This window comes from Xenopus laevis, chromosome 1L (genome assembly GCF_017654675.1).
Source record: "Xenopus laevis strain J_2021 chromosome 1L, Xenopus_laevis_v10.1, whole genome shotgun sequence".
Classification (NCBI taxonomy): domain Eukaryota; kingdom Metazoa; phylum Chordata; class Amphibia; order Anura; family Pipidae; genus Xenopus; species Xenopus laevis.
In genome coordinates this window covers 153,984,055-154,001,738 of record NC_054371.1, presented here as the reverse complement: position 1 = coordinate 154,001,738, position 17,684 = coordinate 153,984,055, and the positions used below count along the sequence as shown (strand labels likewise).

General features: G+C 39.5%; 1 protein-coding gene across 4 annotated transcripts in view; it reads right to left on the bottom strand.

The window, feature by feature from the left end:
• chd8.L (chromodomain helicase DNA binding protein 8 L homeolog) overlaps positions 1-16,598 on the bottom strand; it is a 64,168-nt gene extending 47,570 nt beyond the window's left edge. For 2 of the 4 annotated variants that reach the window (XM_018259805.2, XM_018259821.2), the window contains exons 1-5: positions 11,583-11,744; positions 3,736-4,542; positions 1,399-1,761; positions 836-950; positions 34-310 (exon numbers count right to left, since the gene is read on the bottom strand). In XM_018259805.2, coding sequence (XP_018115294.1) covers positions 34-310; positions 836-950; positions 1,399-1,761; positions 3,736-4,419 — 1,439 coding nt within the window. In that variant the 5' untranslated portion in view covers positions 4,420-4,542; positions 11,583-11,744. Of the gene's footprint in view, positions 1-33; positions 311-835; positions 951-1,398; positions 1,762-3,735; positions 4,543-11,582; positions 11,745-16,413 lie in introns of those variants that run through there. The other 2 variants (XM_018259819.2, XM_018259813.2) reach the window with 2 other exon arrangements.
• Between the last annotated feature and the right edge of the window lie 1,086 nt (positions 16,599-17,684).

Genomic DNA, 17,684 nt, shown 5'->3' with positions numbered 1-17,684 from the left:
TTTCACATTACACTGATCTTCTAGAATACTGACCTTGGTTTGCCTTTGCTCTTAGACTTAGAGCTTCCACTACCTTTCACCTTCTTAGGTTTCTCATCCTTGGACCTGTCACTAGTCTCTCCTTTCTTCTTCTTCCTTTTCCGTCTGCTTCCATCGTCATCTTCAGGGTTCACACTTGGAAGCTCATCCTCATTCAGGACCCGAGGTATATTCTGTTCACCTCTGGCTCGGGCCCTGGCAATAGCTTCAGCTACAATACGGTTAGCTTTCTCTTGCTTCTTCTGGCTGTCCTGCCTACGGGATTCACCACCTACACAGAATAATACAAAGATGACGTTTGGAAGCAGAGAGTGGTACAGGTATGGGACTTCTTATCCGGAAACTTGTTATTCAGAAAGCTCAAATTATAGGAAGACCATCTCCCCCATAGTCCATTTTAAGCAAATTATTCTAATTTAAAAAATTATTTCATTTTCCTCTGTAATAATAAAATATTACCTAACTATGTTGTAGGTATGTCCCTATTGGGGCAGCATATTCATATTCCGTTTTACTTCAATGTTTTTAGCAGATTTACGGTATGGTGATCCAAATTATGGAAATATCCCTTGCGTGGAAAACCCCAGGTCCCAAGTATTCTGCTTAATCGATCCAATTACTTCTAGCATTTTATAAAAAGTAACTAAGCCTTTACAATTTTTAATTAGATGATAGAAAATATCCATCCACTATGTATTAAAGTGTGACATCAATATAATAATAATTTTTCCTCCTTTTAGTAGCTAATAAAGGCTAATATTGGTACGGTTTTGGTCAACTGCTGCCTATAACTCACCTCCAGCGGATGCAGCTTTAACCACGGTTTGACTTGCAGTCAAATTGGCAACTTCATTTGCATTTAAAACTTTCACAACTGACAGGCCCTGTGTGGTACCCTGAGAGCAACCAGCCTGTGAGAGAAGATAGCAATAAAAAAAGGCATTTTGAACATCTCCTCTAAAATGCATTTCTATATATCTTTAAGTTAGGTGGGTCATCACCACACATTTTACCACTCCTCCTAAAGACAGTAGAAATATAATTGGATCACGGCAAAGGAAGGACACTGTCAATGGGATACACAAACCTGAACACCTATTTATTAATAACCTAGATAAAGGTCCTAGTCTTACAATGGAGGTCATCATTATATAATAAATATATGTATTAACAGTGAATATTTTAACTTTAGCATTTGTTTAGAAAGGGTTTAGGTTTTTGCTATGCACAAGAAATCCTTCTGATCATAGAAAGGATGGCAGGGAAGACAGATTTAGCTCCTTTATGTATAATACTTATGGCCACTAGAAGTCTGTCTGTGTCCTTGGCATAGAAGCAGTTGTTCTAGAAGTTACTAACCTGTGGTTGCAGGATAACTTTGAGGGGAACTGAAAACCTCTGAACTCCTTGCTGATTAAGCACATGTGTTTGTTGTCCACTGGGAGCAATCGCTATACCCCCTTGTGCTTGTTGTACAATCTGAAACTTTTGGGGAATCTGACCTGCAGCCCCAGGCTGCTGCTGGACTTGCAGCTGGATTGTGACTATTTTAGCTTGTTGACCTTGAGGGGTTTTAGCTTGTGTGAGAGCTGCCAGTTGGTTTCCCTGAAGGACAATCTTTCCTGGAAGCCCACCCAGAACAACATGTCGCTGCCCCAGTGGTGCAGTTGCCCCAGCTTGTGGAGGCTGTTGTAGGACAAGAGTAATCCTTTTAGGGTCCCCCTTGTAGAAACAAGTGATAAAAAAAAATGAATAAAATCACAATTGCAGAGCAGAAAGATCCTATGTTATAACACACTCTGAGGGGGTTATTTATCAAAGGTCCAGTTTGTCAAGTTTTTTTCTACCTCAAATAAACTCACAAATGGAACATTTGCTTATTTATGAAAAAAACGTGATTGAATGCAATTGGAAAAAAAACTTGAATACCTAAAATCTATTGAGTTTATAGGCTAAAAAAAACCTTGAATACCTCAAATTTTTTGAGTGCAAACCAGAGAGAAAAAAAAAGAAAAATCATGAGGCAAAAAAACATCTTTAAATGGTTGACAGGTTTTAGTTGGAGTACTTTTGGATTCGGGCTTTTCGCAACTTTGGGGCATAATAAATTGCAAAATATGCAAGACCCCCCCCCCTCGAGTTTTTTTTAGTGAAACTACCCTCGAAAACCTAGAAATTTTCGTGAAAACAGCTCGACCTTTAATAAATAACCCCCTTAAAAATTCTTACAAAAACACCCTTAGCATTAACAAACACACATCCAACAAAAACACAGCAAAACCTAAGATTCCAGACTACTTTTCAGATCCTTCCATCAATGTGCCCATTTTATTACAAAACCTGCTCCCATCCAGTGTGTCTACGTAAAGCAGGTTATACACAGACAGATTTAAGTTGTTGATTCGACACCATTAGGCTGATTTGGCAGAATTCTGGATGAAAAAAATTTCTAGATATCTTATCGGCCAGTTTGAAAAGCCCAATAGTCAAGGGCCGCGTTGGTGCGCTGATGCGGTATTCTTCCAAATGGCCTGTACGGGGGGGGGGGGCAAACTATTGTATCAGTGGTCCATGAAAGAATACAGGAGGGTTAAAAGTTGGTAAGGGAGGATTGTAAAATGCAGAGTACAGATGGAAAAAAAGGGGATTAAAGTAAAATGGACACTCAGTGCAAGTAGTGCTACAAGTATTGGAACGGTTATCTGGAAGCCAGTTATTCAGAAAGCTCCAAATTATGAGAAGGCTATCTCTCAGACTCTATTTTAATCAAATAATCCAAATTTTTTTAAAAAATTTTTTTATCTGTAATAGTAATAAAACAGTACCTTGTACTTAATGCAAACTAAGATATAATTAATCCTTATTGGAAGTAAACCAGCTCGTTTGGTTTATTTAAGGTTTAAATGATTTTCTAGTAGACAAGGTACGAAGATCCAAATGACAGAGAGAGATCCGTCATCTGTAAAACCCCAGGTCCCCAGCATTTTGGATAACAGGTCCCATACCTGTTCTAATTTTTTGGAAGATGCCCTTAAATTTACACTGTAAGAATGTACAATATGCCTATATGCCGTATTCAAGCACAAAATGAAGCCGCCTGCACAACATAGTTTTTCTATAGTCAGAGAGCCAAAAAAAACAGGTGTTACTAGAGGCACCCAGTAAGGAGCCTCTGAGACCTCAGATGGGTTACAGTTTTCCTTATGCTAAAAAAAAACAAATCTTTAAATAAAGTGTGGTTCCTTCAGCTACCAGTAAGTGGGAGTTTCCCACACAAAACACAAAAATATACAAGAACACAAAATATAAAATACTGCAGATGTTCGTATACAGTAACTTCAAAACACGAACACATTTTTGCCTATGTAAGGAATAGACATGAAAAACAAATAGTAAAGAAATGCTATGAGAGTGAATTTGTGAAAAAAATGTGGCATAAGCCACTCAAAAACTTGTAGTATTAAAGCAAAGGAAAAGACAGACTTGAGAATGAAATAGAGAATGGGGCAATAAAACACCAAAGTGCACATTGAGACGTTTCAAAAAGCCATGACAGGAGAAGACACAATTTTTGGATTTTATAGACTTTTACCCTCACACAAAAGAAAAAAAAAACCTAGGTGACTGTGCTAGTGGAATAAAAATTACATATTTAACTAAAAATAGATTATAAAAATGTACTGCATATGAACGAACCTGTTGAGGTGTCGATGTTAATGTGACTGCTGGCTTGATCCCTAGATTATCTGAGCTTCCTGGGGCCGTGGAGGCACGCATTGGTTGAAGCACAAGCTGACGGACAGGTCTCACTGCCCCTACCTGGCCTGCAACTCCAGTGCTTGGCATTTTGGCAAGGACAGTGTTTCCAGATACAATGGAGACCCCTGGACGTAATGGAGTTCCTGTAAGCACCTTAGCAAATGTCACTTTGCCACCATTAGCTGTTTGATGAGGTGTCAGAGTTTGTATCTGAGTTACAGGACATGCACCAACTGTCATTCCAGCAGGAGCTTTCAGAATCATAATTTTTGGGGCTCCTGTTCCAGCATTTGAGGCACCCATAAAGGGATTTCCTTGGTTCAGTGTTTCCTGGTTTGTGGATGTTTGACAGGGCTGCATGATTTCAGTGGTTGATACAAGAGCTGTATTGTCTGGGAGAACTTGTGACGCTATATGATGCTTATTCCCATTAATGCCAGCATCAGCACCAGGCAGGCCAATTCGGTCTGTTGTGATCGGCTCCAAAGGTCCCAAAACATTAGCCAGGCCTAGAGCATCATCTATAGTATCTGGTCCATCCCGTCCAAAGGAGTCTCCAGTAAGAGAGTCAAGGCCAAATAGGTTTGGATCATCAAAGAGGTCCATGATAGGGTCAGCCATGTCTAGTTTGTTAAGTGTGGGTAAAGGGGAAGGCTTGTAGCCTTCCCCAGAGTTAAAGGGCAAATAACTATTGATATTCAGACACTATCGCAGCAATAAATTCGAAGATGCGAAATGTGGAGCCTGCAGAGAGACAAATAAATGTATTTATAATATGCACTGGTTGTAGTCTAATCTCAGAAAAATAAAACATGACAACAAATGTGGATATAGTAGGTTAGTGAAGGCAAGGGTGGATGTATCCTTATTAGTGTTTATTAATAGGAGTTCATATAGTGTACAATCTCTGGATCACAACAGAATACTTGTTTGCACACACAGTAAAATTTACTATGAAGCACCAGCGCTCACCACACCCAAAATCATTTACTCTACCAGATGAACACTGTACTAAACTTTTATTTCTGCCTATAGACTGACACTGTTTCATACAGCAACTTCCACTGTTGCCTACTTGTAAAACACAAATGCACAGCCGCTCATTAAAAAAATTATTCATAAACTCAATGAAAACAGGCTATCACATGGCTAAACGGCAGAATGTTTGTGGAGCTGTAACTTTTTGAATAAACCATTTTTCATACCTTTTATTTTAATTCTACTTTAGTCAGCATACATCAGTATTTATAGCAGTTTTATTCACCCTTCAGTTTACATCTATACATTTTTAAAGGGGCTATGAAGACAACACACTCCGTTCAGAGATGCTGATAGAATCCCTTAACCCTTAAAAATTAGCAATAGGGATTTTTTTTCCCCTTTTCCTTAGTTTCAGTCTCATTTTCAGCTCCGGTCTGTAGTACAATCCAAATGGAATCAAGCTCACACTGTGAGCTCATGTTATGCGCTGTGTATTCCTTTCTAAATCTCTTTTGCTGTAAAGAGAAGAAAATGCAATGGGGAGCACTTTAGTCAACACACAATGGAGCTGGGCCTGCCACAGCTGGCTAGGGGCACCGGTTGCTGTAACTGAAAAAAATGTAAGGGGTCGTTCTCCTTTACGTTAACTTTTAGTATGTTACAGAATCTCTAATTATCTGTAATTTTTCCATTGGCCTTAATTTTTTTAATTATTTGCCTTATGTTTCCAGTTTTCAAAAGGGAATCAATTACCCCATCCAAAAACAAATGATCTTTTTATTTAGTTATTGCTACTTTTTTTTTTTTTTTTTTTTATTCATCTTTCCATTAAAGGCCCTCTCCTATTCATATTCCATTCACTTATTCATATCAATACATGGTTGCTAGGGTCATTTGGACCCTAGCAACCAGATTTTTGAAATTGCAAACTGGAGGGCTGCTGAATAGAAAGTTACATAACAAAAAAACACAAATAATAAAAAATGAAAACGAGTGCCAAATTGCCTTAGAATATCACGGTCTGCATCATACTAAAAGTAGATTTAAAGGTGACCAACCCTTTTATTTTACAAAATCCCTAATTTCAAAATTGCAGCTTTTACAGGATTCTATTAGAATCGCTTAAAGGTGCTGTTGACCTTCCAAACACTTTTTTCAGTTGAGTTTTTTTCAAATTGTTCTTCAGAAATAACTACTTTTCAATTGCTTTACATTTTTTATTTCCATTTTTTTCAAAATTAAAGTTTAACATAGAGTCCTGCGTGGAACCAACTTCTAAGAACCCAACCGGACCCGAACCCGCAGCCCACATATTTGCCCACTTGATCCACTACCCGACCCGGACCTGCCTTATCCGCAACCCGCCGACAACCATGAAATAGGAAGTGATGGTGCTGCAAACCGGAAGTGAAGGGGACAGAAACACGTTTTGTAAAACTTTAAAAGGAGTAAAATATAGACAATATTACATAAGATAAGAAATTTAGATGAGACCCGCAACACGACCCGCAGGTATACCCGCACCTGAAAATCATCCCCTAATTCCACAGGGTGTCTGCTTTTTTTGCAGGTAACCCTTTGGTGTTTCATTCTGACAGCTCAGTAATTCAGGTACAGATTCTGAACTGTTACAATTTGCTAATTAGTTGATTTGTTCTCAGCAGCTTCTGTGGAATATTAGCAAATATTGTATCAATTTTAACAGTTGCCTTTAATGAAATCCAGGGATGCTGCTCTACAAGACCAACGATAAGAAATGTATCAGCTAATGTATCAATTTAGAAGTTTTACAGAGTTGGTGACCCCCTCCCAGGACTGCTTTAGAAAGACATAAGAAGGTAAAAAAAAAACAACAACTTTAAACTTCAATAATAGAAAAAGGGTCAGAAATCGAAATAACTGTAAATCTATATAAAAAGAACTGAACTGAAAACTACTTTAAATTTGTTCACCTTGCAAAAATGTTCAATTGCTTTCTACTTCGAAATGTGGACCATTTTTCTCAAATTGAAGAAAACAACTTTAATGTTGCTCACTTTGGTGTTTAGGTCTAGCAGTTTAGTAATCCAAGTGCAGACTCTGAACTGTTATAATTTGCTACATTAATTGATAACTTTCTACAGATGCAGCTCATAGATGTATGAACTATGTAACAAATAAATCAGCAGGCAGAAGAAATGTATCAGATGATGTATCAAATTAAAACAGTTTACAGAGTCAGTGACAATCCCCGGATTCAGCCTGACTCCTGCACAAAATCTTCGGCCCGCCGGCGGGTCAGGGTTGAGCTCTTCTGAGTTTAGTTCCTTGCTCCATCACTGCTGAAGCACAAATGGTTGGTACATGCACCAATCAGATACATTAGAAAGCTGGCACAAAAGCAGTACTGTGTTCAGTGGATAAATGGGCCTACCTATCCAGTGGTTACAACTAATATAGAGATTTAATTGATATACGGGTATGGGACCCATTATCCAGAATGCCCGGGACCTGGGGTTTTCCGGATAATGGATCATTCTGTAATTTGGATCTTCATGCCTTAAAGGAGAAGGAAAGCCCCAGGGCGCAAAACCCCTCCCCCCCTCCCCTGTGTTGCCCCCCCTCCCTCCTGGCCTACCTGTCCCCCTGGGCAAATGCCCCTAACTTGTTACTCACCCCTCTGCGCAGGTCCTGTCCACGGAGTTCGCAGTCGCCATCTTCTCCCACGCGCGTCTTCTTCCTGCTCTGACCGGCGTCTTCTGGCGCATGCGCAGTAGGAACAGGTACCGGTACAGCTCTATTGCGCATGCGCCGAATGTCACGAAGTGAAATCGGAAAACTTCATGACATTCGGCGCATGCGCAATAGAGCTGTACCGGTACCTGTTCCTACTGCGCATGCGCCAGAAGACGCCGGTCAGAGCAGGAAGAAGACGCGCGTGGGAGAAGATGGCGACTGCGAACTCCGTGGACAGGACCTGCGCAGAGGGGTGAGTAACAAGTTAGGGGCATTTGCCCAGGGGGACAGGTAGGCCAGGGGGGAGGAGGGAGGGGGGCAACACAGGGGAGGGGGGGAGGGGTTTTGCGCCCTGGGGCTTTCCTTCTCCTTTAAGTCTACTAGAAAATCATGTAAACATTAAATAAACCCAATAGACTGGTTCTGCTTCCAATAAGGATTAATTATATATTAGTTATGATCAAGTAAAAGGTACTGTTTTATGTTTAGAGAGAAAAAGGAAATCATTTTTTAAAATGTTGATTATCTGGATAAAATGGAATCTAAGGGAGACAACCTTTCAATAATTAGGAGCTTATTAGATAACGAATCCCATGCCTGTATAACAAATTAAATACAGTTATCGTACCTATTATCCAGAATTCTCTGGACCTGGGTTTTTATGGATAAGGGATCTTCCAGTAATTTTGATCCCCATACGTTAAGTGTGCTAAAAAAAAAACACAACATTAACCCAATAGGTTTGCCTTCAATAAAGATTAATTATATCCTACTTGGGATCAAGTGCAAGGTACTGTTTTATTAATACAGAGAAAAGGGAAATACTTTTAACTATTTGATTAAAATGGAGTCTATGGGAGATGGCCTTCCCAGTAATTGGGAGCTTTCTGGATAACAGTTTCCACACAAGGGATTCTACACCTGTAGCATATTGTCATGCAAAAACGGAGAGCAATGACAGACAATTTTTTTTTTTCTTTAGGTATTCTTAAAGTGGAATGCCACCCATGTGCATAAATCACAGGCTTTCACTACTATACATCTCTCATTTTAAGCCATAGGCCTTGGCAAATGGATGTTCTGTCCACTGCCGCCCTCAGGCAGAGAACAGCAGCAGAAAAACACCCTCTTCACCTGTCACTGTTCTTTATCTCTTTATTCTGCCTTATTTAGTAATTTTTTTTTAGTGAATTGATGACAAGCATGTAACTGAACACAAATGGAATGGGAAAGATGGACCTTAGCACAGGTTGAAGAGAATCCAGATACAGGCTGAAACCGCTGCTCAAGTGTACATTCACTGGGCAGAATCTGGCAGAAACGGTCAGTGGAAAAAAATTTATGTTGTGCTATTTCGCTTAATTCTTTCTGCAATAAAAGGCCAATAAAGAACACACAAATATCAAAAACACACTCCCGGCTGTAATCTACCTGTAAAACTCCTTCACCAAGAGCCTTAAAGGAAAAGGAAAGCTACCGAAGCAGTTTATTGCCAATAGATGAGCCACAATAGTGCAAGCTATAAGGCTATATGCAGAATGCTTAACCATACCCGAGAAAACAGCTCTAAAAGCGGTCTCTGTTTCTTTAGGATAGCAACTGCCATATAAGCTTGGTGTGACATCACTTCCTGCCTGAGTCTATCCCTGCGCACTCATTGCTCTTGGCTCAGATTACAGCAGGGACGGTAGGAGGGAGAGAAGAGGAGAGGGAGAGAGGAGCCCATTTATACACAATAGAAGGAAAGAAATGCTGTGTTTCTTTTGACAGAGGACTCAGATCAGCATTACTTTGAGGGTTTACTGGTGTATTTATATAGACCTTTCTGATAAAGCTTACATAAAGTGATACTGACACTAAAAAACTAAAACTGCTCTTCAAAATATAAATGTACATTAAAAGTTGCCTAAAGGTTATGTTGATCGTTTTCTGCCAATAGGGCTGCTTTGTGTAATGTTATTTGAAGTTTCTAAACGTGACTGTTTTGCCAACCTGACTGTCCCTTCTCAGCCTGTCAGTTATAACTTCTAATGCTAACAGATTCCTGCTGCACAATATGACAGCCCCCTCATACAGGAACATGGGAATCAGATAGGTAATGTAAAAGCATCGAGCAAATACTTTTATGGCAAGATTACAAATAGCATGTAAAGCAATGTTATGATAGATTTTAAAAAAAGCTTAATTTCTTGTGTCTGTATCTCTGTAAGTTAATAAGTTAATAACATACATGCTCAACCCAATGCCATCTTAATGTGGTCATACACGGACAGATAAAAGCTGACCTTCCAGACAGAGTCGGCAACTTTATGGCCCATGCATGAGGCACACTGGAGGGCCTGCCCAACCAGTATCTGGCAGGAGAAAAAAATCCCACTGAGCAAGAACATAGGTACTTTTATGATAAGTCTGCCTAGGACAAAATTATAAACCAATCCCTGGCTCAGGGCCAAACAATTGGATTAGCCAGATTTTCCCAGTGTGTGGTCAATGTCAACCTTGACAAAAAAAAGTAAATCTTTAAGTGTATAGGCAGCTGGCCACACATGTGAAAAATTGCTCCTTTGGCGAGGTGGGCAACAATGGGCTGATCCCTTGGGCTAACTATCAGATCATAATTGGAGGTATGCAGGTCATTGGAACGAGAACTCCATTGATGCAGAGATACGGTCTTTGATCCAGCCCGATTTTCAGCCAGATATTGGTCCGGCAGGCCCATTGGGTGGCAGCATACCAAGGACAGATTCAGCAGCGTTTATCAGTCCATGTAATGTGTATCACTGCATTTCCAACGCTATTCAATTTATCCTCATCTTTTAGAACTTCCACTTCTACATTTAAGAATGCTTTTAAAGATAATGACACATGGAATGTGATTTGATCACCACTGTCAAACAGTGTCACTGCTCATTAGATCATGTAAGAGAATGTGCCTTGGCTAACACACAAGGAGTGGTGACAGGTGGCCCTCTGTGCAAAAACACTGGCATTTTCGCTTGCTGTTTTCTTCCTCCTGTACCATTACACTATAAGTTAAAAAGCCTTAATATCCTCATGTTATACTTTTCTCTTTCATTTTATATGTGCATACTTTTTCACCAAACATATATTTCCCCCCACAATTTATTCATATAACTTGTAAGATCTTGCAAGCAGGACCCCTTTGCCCATATTTGTTCATTTACTGTAAGCCCCCTTGCTTACTGCAATATTACTGTAATGCAGCACATATCTTGCTGGTGAAATAAAAACAGATATTGATGGAAGCCACAAGGCTTCTTTTCAAAGAATGGATATTTAACCTGCAGCTGCCCATCACAGCTAAAGATGGAAGAGAGAGTGGAACTGGAGAGTGACAAGTTGAGCATATCTGAGGGCAGGTCCTGACTGGGAGTCAAAATAGGCCCTGGCATTTCAAGTACACAGAGGCCCAAGCAGCCCCCCACCAGCCCACTAAATTCTGACTTACTATGGCACCTTAAAGCAGCCCCTCTGGCATTTGCCATAACCCACAGATTGCCAGTCCGGGCCTGTCTGAGGGTTACACAGTACAAAAAATGTATATCGTACACACATCCATACCTCTGCACAAAGATGAAGTCTGGTTTATATAAATAAAATAAATCAAGGCAGCCCAAAACGACTTCCCACTCCTCTTTTAACGTGTATTAATGGTAAATATTTAATACAAGCCAAGTGGAATTATATATATATATAATTGCGTTAGATCACTAAGATTTGATCGAAGCGTTGGAATTTCTTTTGTTTTTCTATTAAAATCAGTTACTCTGAGCCTGTTGAGTGCGGTATTTCTTTGCGCTATATATATATATATATATATATATATATATATATGTATGTATGTATTTAATATGGGCTAAAGAACAGCATTACTAGGGTTCCTGGATTCAGATACATAAATACAAATGCCTACACTTGAATGCTTTCTTCCCTCCTTACCCAAGCACCAGGATACAACATAAATATATGAACACACTATTCCCTTCTACCCCCAAAATGAAAGTGCCACCCAGTCCATGTGCCTACCAGTTAGACCCTACTGCCGCTCACAAAGGCACGCCCCTTACCTGCCATTCAGGTTCCAAGTATATGGCGTGCAGGAAACACAACTACAATCTCCCGGCTACACACACATGTTACTGCACAGCGAGATCTCCTCCCATACAGACACACACACACACACACACTGAACAATCTAACCCTCACACGCCACGCCCCCTCAAACCGGAAGCCGGACGCGAGCTCGCATTGGTTCAGCCGCACGTCTTTTAGAGCCCACCAATGAGAAAAAGGCACTGGGTTGAGCAAATCGCCACTCCCACAATGCAAAGGCCTAACCGTTTCCAAGGCAAGATAAAACCTGCCTCGATTTAGCCGGTCCTAAGAATTTCACAATGAATGAAATGACAGGTTGATTAAACACCCCGCTGAAAAGCACTGTTCCTGAAGTAAGCGTAAAGTTATATGTACAGTAACATCTATTGACTCCGGTAAGGGCTCTCCAGATATTCCTGGTCGCACATACCTCACCGTAGCAGGGGGATTGTGGAACATGTAGTTCATCTACAGCTGAAGAATCGCGGTTGAGAACGCCCGCCTTAAGAAATGGAACTGTTGATTTCTAGAAAATTAAATTTACACTACCGTATCTAAGAGAACAATCAGAAATGTAAAGTACATTTTAGGCCCCTCTAATCTCTAGTGCGGGAGCTTCTGCTTCATAGGGATCCTTCCTTGGGTTAAGGGATTAAAGCCAATAATATATACCCCCTGGCCTTACTGACATGAAAGCCTGACAATAGATTTTCCCAATTAATGCCTCACTACATAACAAAATGCTAAGGAACACTACAAGTTTATTACATACAGCAATAAAAAAAAAATCATTGCATTTCTCCTTTTGTGATTCAACATTCGTTTTTTTTATAGAAAACCAAAAAATGTGTTCTACAGAAATGTTTACTAGTATTAAGAATCATTGTAGCGCAGTAACCATAGCAAATTAGCATTAAGCTATGATATCAGGCTAGGGTTATCATAACCATATCCTTTTATTCTAGGATTGCCATCTTTTCTGGAAAAAAAATACTGGCCTTCCTATATTCTTGCTGTTTTTTCCCATTAATAACATTGGCATCAAGCATAATTTTTACTGGCCAGGCCAGTAAAATACCGGCCAGGCCAATAAAATACTGGCCATGTGGAAACTCTAATTATGAAGACAGTGGCGGAACTACCGGGCGAGCAGGGGGTGCAAGCGAACCAGGGTCCGCACCCCCTCAGGGCCTCCCGGCAGCCCGCTCACCAGTGACAGCCGTCGTGTATGTAGGGGGGGGCGGGGCCCGGCTGTGCGTCACGCACCAGGGCCCGCCCCCCTCTAGTTACGGCACTGTATGAAGAGCAATGTTTTACACAACAGTCTCTGCACCACTGGAGCTTACAAATAAGTATAAACACAGTGAACTTCACCACTGCCATGAAGCAAAGTAAGAATCATGCCGTAGGCAGCTAGATTTGCATTCCACCAATAGTACATATTGCTGGAACATGGCTGTCATTTCCACCTGGCAACAGGGGTTCTGTCAGGCTATTACTTTTGAAACAACGTAGCAGGAGTCCGTTTTTCCCCAGCCTGTTAATTAGCTGGCTTTTGCTACACTGTTTGAAGAATTAGACCAAGAGTGTGTAAACTACTTTCAATAGCAAATACACTTCAAATATCGTTAATTACACTGACATATTTGCTTTAAGGGGTGGTTAACCTTTAAATTAACTTAATTTATGATGAAGAGAGCTATTCTGAGACTATTTGCACTTGGTCTTCATTTTTTATTTGTGGTTTTCAAATTATTTAGCTTTTTGGGCAGCACTTATCCAGTTTGAAATTTATCTGTTTGCTAGTGTCCAATTTAACTTAGCAACCAGGAAGTGGATTGAAAGAGAGATAGGAATACTAATACAGGAGAGCCGATATAGAAAGATAAGTAATAACAGGTAACAAACATTAAATTAGAACAGGAAGACAAAAATTATTAAAATAAATACATAAATAATGGGGACCAATTTAAAAGTTGTTCATTACAGGCCATTCTATAACATACTAAAAGTTAGCCTGAAGGTGATCCACCCCTTTTATGTATACTGTGAAGTTTCTTATAACATCATTTTCATTATACAAAAGACATGGGTGGACATCTCCTTAAAAGCTAAAAAGTGACAGAACAGCAGCACAATCTATAGTAGGACATGCAGTGGCAATAAGTGGAAAGTAGAGGAAAGCAAGTTATTTCTGTCTCTACCTGTTCCAAATAATAACTGCATTAGACAATTCTGCTAAGAATTGCAGTATCTGGATGATGACTAGTATTGAACTACACTGAAATGCTCCGAAATAACACTGCTGGTACAAGTTTTATTTGTGCTTGCTGACACGCAATTAGAATAATAGGTACTGAGCATTATGTTAAAGGGGTGGTTCACATTTGAGTTAACTGTTAGTATGATGTAGAGAGGGATATTCTGAGACAATTTGCAATTGGTTTTAATGTTTTATTATTTGTGGTTTTTGACGTATTTAGCTTTTTATTCAGCAGATCTCCAGTTTGCAATTTCAGTAATCTGGTTGCTAGTGTCCTAGCAACCATGCATTGATTTGAATAACAGACTGGACTATAATTAGAAGAGGGCCTAAATAGAAAGATGAGTAATAAAAAGTAGCAATGACAATACATTTGTAGCCTTACAGAGCATTTGTTTTTAAATGGGGTCAGTGACCCCCTTTTGAAAGCACGAAAGAGTCAGAAGAAAAAGGCAAATAATAAATAATGTATAGAAAATAAATAATGAAGACCAATTGAAATGTTGATTAGAATTGGCCATTGTATAACATACTAAAAGTTAACGTAAAGGTGAAGCACCCCTTTAACTCCTGCCAGCAATAAAGCATCTAAATTGCTGACACTAAAGTTAAAGGGCTTTTTTTACCCAAGATTAGTTCATATATATCATTCTCTTACTATTCCTTAATCTGCTGCTGTTTAATGCCCTCTCTGATGCCTTCACCTTCTTTATCTGTTTAACACTTCTCTATCTTTTCTACTTCTCTCCCAGCTATTTTTATCTTCTCCTTTTATCCTCTATATATTTAACTATATTACGTTTTACCTCTGCATTTTATTTGCATGCAGAAGTAGAGAGGAAAAAAAGAAAGTTCCCTGGAATCAAAACTCTTGCATCCCCACTGAGGGGACGCTATTTGACAGAAATAAAGAAGTGAAGGGATAGCATCCAGTTCATCCCTACCCATTTCCAGCACTGGGTACAAGAAAACCATTTACCCTATCACTGCCTCAATGGAATGCATCATTTCCAGACCTAGCACTCACTGATGCATGTGCATGCCTTATTCAGCATTAAAGATTGCATTGTTGGTAATGCACTGTGTATGAATGTGGTTTAGGATTAAAAAAACCAAGATATTAAAGGCAGAACACTTCTGAAGTTTACTTAAGCCTTAAATAAACCTTTTAATGTTACAGAATTCCATAGCAAAATTCTAGAACACAATCATTTCCTAGCTATTCATAGCAATGTTTCAATTGATCTTTTTGTATTCGAAATTCTTTTTGTGATTTCGCTTTCCTCTTGTGCCTTTGCAGCTTTTCAAATCACTTCAAGTCACTGATCCCAGCAGCAAGAATATCAGGTGCTAGGGTACACTGGATCTTAGCAACCAGATAACTGCTAAAATTTCAATTTGGAGAGGTACTAAAACAAATAAATAGTTCAAAAACCTCAAAAAACAAAAAAATTATAGTCCTCATAGAGTTGTAAAAAAATAATCTCACGGGTGCTTATGATCGAAATTCATCAATGTACCAGAAAATGAATTCCCACATGCCAGCAAATAAACAACAATAACTGGCTTGGCTCCTGAAACAATATAGCAGAAACTAACTGATTAACGGGCCTGGAGAAGTAGTGACTTTTACTAGACTGTCCGAACAAAAGGAAAAAAAAGGGCATATAGAGTGGAATATAATATCAGCAAAACCAAAATGAAACTACTTCAATTCTGCCCTCCCTGGCCTTTGCGTTATTTGTGTATTTGAGGTTTATTCATCCTGACCTATTGAAAACATTATTCAGAAGATTTTAAACAATCAGCAAAGGTCAACTGGTACTTTGTGAATATATATTGGCCAATTTAATGTTAATGAGTGGAGTAAGGGTAGGACTCCACAAACGTTTTTGTCGCGATCCGACGCGATGCGTCATAAATAAGGTAAGAGATAGAATTGTCGCATGGTGTTGCAGCGTTGATCCTACACGACTGTCGGATACAGACGCTGCGTTTTGTTGCAGTGCGTCAGATCACGACAAAATCGTTTGTGGAGTCCTACCCTAAAACATAGAGATTTGTGGCCTAAAAATTGAGAACCTGCCCCAAGACAAAAGCTGTTAGCAATTGTAGGGATTTAAAGCCATAGGGGCATAATAAATATGCAACTGCGTGATTTTAATTTATTTTCTTCTGTTTCTATTCGAAAATGTGCAAACCGCTGAGCAGCAATGTATCTCCTAAGACAAGAAGAAGCACACAATGGGTAGTATATAACCTGCACAGAATGAGTCTATCCGGGATACCTTGTGAATGAAACTCGCCTTAAGAGACAAAAGACGGTTTGCATATATACATCAGATTTTACTTTCCAAGCATTCCCGTGTCATTCATGTAAAGCACAATGAGCACATACTAGTCTCATCTTCGATTAATAGACATTTAGTTGCTGTCTTTGCACACGTAATATCCCACATCTCTGTGTACTACATTTACGTACGTGGGTGTGTATAAACACCGGAGATGTGAGGTCATTCCTCCCCTCCCTCTAGTCTCACCTGTGACCCCACTCATTGACGTCAACGTTCCGTCTCACCTGTGACGTCACTCGGTCCGGGTGCCGGCCGCTGTTGACCCTTTATGAGCTGGTCCCGGCTGTGTAGAGCATGGCTGTGCAGCGCAACGCAGCCTCACTTTGCTCTTTGCATCACTGGCCCTGTTGACCAATGGTAGCCAAGTCAACGAATTAAAAACCCGCCCAAGCTACTGTGTTATTGGCCAATATGGATGTCAATCAAATGCTTTTCATTACGTTAGACGGATAAGCTAGAGTGAACCTTCAGGAAGTGCCTTGAAAGAGGGCAAGGGTCCTTCCGTAAAGGCTGTCTTTGTGATGCCGGTTCGCAAATCAAAATCAGGCTTTATAAATAACAATGGCTTGCTTTTAATATACAGTTTACAGTATCGCACTACATATTCGTAGTTCCAATTTTTAAAAAAAATCTTTTTGAATTTTTTCTTTCCAAATTTGTTGTTTGTGTTGTACGTGAAAATGGCATGCGTTTGTAAGTATGATAATAACCTGATATTATTACATAAGTAAACAATATTATTTCCACATAGTAGCACAAAAAATGAAAAGGTGGCACTCTGGTTAGATAAAAAGGTGGTTTATTCCAACAGGTCACTGACCAACATCACCTGACGCGTTTCTGGAGTAACTCCCTTAATCACTGCAAATAATGGGAAGAAAGACACTAGGAATTTACTAGGATGACTCCAGAGATGTCATGAGTTGAGCTGAGAAAATGACTTGCCCTAGAAACAATTCCAGAGATTATTTGCTAGACTTCAATCAATTTCAGATTTTTAGCTCACATATAGGGGTATGTTTTTGCCTGTTACTTCTTTTAAAAGGTTTCCTAAAGCCTGGAATCAAAACGATAACCTTCCTAGCCACACCATAACTGATGTTGATTTCTCCCAGCACTCAGAGAGAGAGGTGTGTGTGAGGTAACGACACCAAGTTTCCTAATGGGTGAGATGTGATGTCCGTTTTAAAATGACCAGTGCCCACCTGAAAAAAAAAAATTTTGAAGGAATGCAGCAGTGGTGCAAAATTATTTCCAACAGTTTGATATCTTTTGTATTCACTGTAGCAAAAGATTCCTGACATTTTAAGTGAAATGACACATTTGTCAAAGTTGATAAAGGTGTCAAATTGCCACAAGTGTCTTTATCATTTGAACACATTCATTTTCTAAGGAGTAAAAGTCCTTAGTGCAGCAATCCTTTTTACAGAGAAAAGGTAACAATAGCTAAAGAAGGT